The 2,508-nt window shown below is 43.1% G+C and overlaps 1 protein-coding gene across 1 annotated transcript; it reads right to left on the reverse strand.

Moving 5' to 3' along the window:
• Nucleotides 1–355: 355 nt before the first annotated feature.
• LOC308344450 (putative olfactory receptor 2B8) lies at nucleotides 356–1,294 on the reverse strand (the record flags this gene model as incomplete). Its single annotated transcript, XM_080805992.1, has 1 exon — nucleotides 356–1,294. One exon carries the CDS (start codon nucleotides 1,292–1,294, stop codon nucleotides 356–358), a length of 939 nt encoding a protein of 312 aa, XP_080662118.1.
• Between the last annotated feature and the right edge of the window lie 1,214 nt (nucleotides 1,295–2,508).

Genomic DNA, 2,508 nt, shown 5'->3' on the forward strand with positions numbered 1-2,508 from the left:
GTTGTGATCTCAGGGTTGTGGGACCGATCACAGCATCAGGCTCTGCGCTCAGGGTACAGTCTGCTTGAGATTCTTTCTCCCTCTCCCTACAACCCTCCTGCTCATGCTGTCTCTTTCTCAAATGAAGATATATATATATGTATCTATACATAAGATCTGGTAACAAAAATCAACATCTCAGGAAGTTGTGTGAATCCATGAACTTGGATTTTGAGCACCCATTTGCACAAAAGAATGCGGTAAGATAATTCCCTTAAGACTTATCACCGGAAATTTTAGATGATCCACGTAGGTCACAAACATCTTGATCACTCTGGCATTCAATGTGTTCCATATATGGGACTTCCCCACCCAATCATCTGGAGTCCTGGCCCCTGCAAAGCACCTTCTTCATTGCCCCCATCACATCCTTGTTCCGCAGCGTATATATGATGGGGTTAACCGTGGGGGTGACGATGGCATAGAACAGAGAAACAAACTTACCCTGATCCTGGGAGTAGTTGTTGCTGGGCTGGAGGTAAGCATAGATGGCCGTGCCATAGAACAGGGAGACCACTGTGATGTGGGACCCACACGTGCCAAACGCTTTCCTCTGCCCTGCAGATGACTTTATTCTTAAGATCGCCCTGACAATCCGACCATAGGAGAAGATGATTAATGTCACAGGTATGAGGAGAATGATCACACCAAGAAAGAAAAGCTCAGACTCATTCACAGTGGTGTCAACACAGACAAGCTTGAGCAGTGCGGGGATCTCACAAATGAAGTGGTCTATTTTATTTCTCCCACAAAGTGGTAAAAGGAAGATGAGGACCGTCTGCGCTAAAGAGTTGCCAAAACCAATAAACCATGATGCAGAAGCCATGAGGGCACAGAGACGGGGGTGCATGATCACGGTGTACTGCAGGGGCTTGCAGATGGCTGCATAGCGGTCAAACGCCATGACCCCTAACAGAATGCATTCCGTGCATCCTAACCCTAAGAAAACAAACAGTTGAACTACACAGCCACCAAACGAGATAGACTTGTCTGCTGTCCTGAGATGAACCAGGAGCTGCGGGACAGTGCTGGTCGTGTAACACAGGTCCAGAAAGCTTAGGTTGGAGAGAAAAAAGTACATGGGAGTATGTAGATGTGGGTCGAGGTAGGACAAGGCAATGATGGTGGCGTTTCCCAGCAGAGTGAACAGATAGAAGATCAGGAGGACCACAAAGAGGACTAGCTCCAGTTGAGGCCGGTCAGAGAACCCCAGCAGGATAAACCCTGTGGAAGAACTGCCATTCTTCTGTTCCATCCTCTGTTAGCACATGTTTCCTGCCAGGACCAAGTGTTTAGCAACCTTTAAAAGAAACCTTCAAAAAAAAAAAAAAAAAAGTTGGTGCCGGTGGAGGTGGATCTCTCATGTTATAAGACATGGCCACGGGACACTAAAAGTAACTATTTCAATAAATGGTTGAAATTGACATAATGTATACCAGTTTACTTCCACATTTTATCACAAAAAGTAAATCTTTAATATGTAATATGGGAAAAATGAAATGATGGACTTCATGTTGGCATCGGTTATCAGTATGAAAGGTCTTTTGGTCTGAACTAATGGGACTTAAAGGACTCTAAGTATGTACATACATTTTAGAGAAAATAAGGATGAAGGAAATAGAGGGAGAACAATCAGAAAGAATCAGGAGATGCAGACAGAGGGAGAGACGTTATTGCAAATATGTATCTTATGTTTTACACAACTGGATTTGTACACACCTCACCTGCAATGGAATATAATACAAAAGAAACTAAAAATGTGTTCAGATATAGGAATTTAAGAGCTAGAGTGTACATGAAAAAGTGCTCCACATCACTCGGCATGAGGGAAATACAAATCAAAACCACAATGAGACACCACCTCATACCAGTCAGAATGGCTAAAATTAACAAGTCAGGAAATGACAGGTGCTGGCAAGGATGCAGAGAAAGGGGAACCCTCCTACCCTGTTGGTGGGAATGCAAGCTGGTGCAACCATTCTGGAAAACAGCAAGGAGGTTCCTCAAAAAGGTGAAAATAGAGCTACCCTATGAAATAGCAATTGCACTACTGGGTATTTACCCTAAAGATAAAACGGTAGTGATCCGAAGGGGCATGTAAACCCAAATGTTTATAAAAGCAAGGTCCGCAATAGCCAAACTATAGAAAGAACCTAGATGTCCATCAACAGATGAATGGATAAAGAAGATGTAGTAATATATATATACACAAAGGAATACTATGCAGCCATCAAAAGAAATAAAATCTTGCCATTTGCAATGACATGGCTGGAACTAGAGGGTATTATGCTGAGCGAAATAAGTCAATCAGAGAAAGACAACTATCATATGATCTCCCTGATATGAGGAAGTGGAGATGCAACATGGGGGGTTTGGGGGGTAGGAAAAGAATAAATGAAACAAGATGGGATCAGGAGGGAGACAAACCATAAGAGACTCTTAATGTCACAAAATAAACTGAGGGGGTAG

The sequence above is a fragment of the Martes martes genome (assembly GCF_963455335.1).
Source record: "Martes martes genome assembly, chromosome: 6".
NCBI classification, from domain to species: Eukaryota; Metazoa; Chordata; class Mammalia; order Carnivora; family Mustelidae; genus Martes; species Martes martes.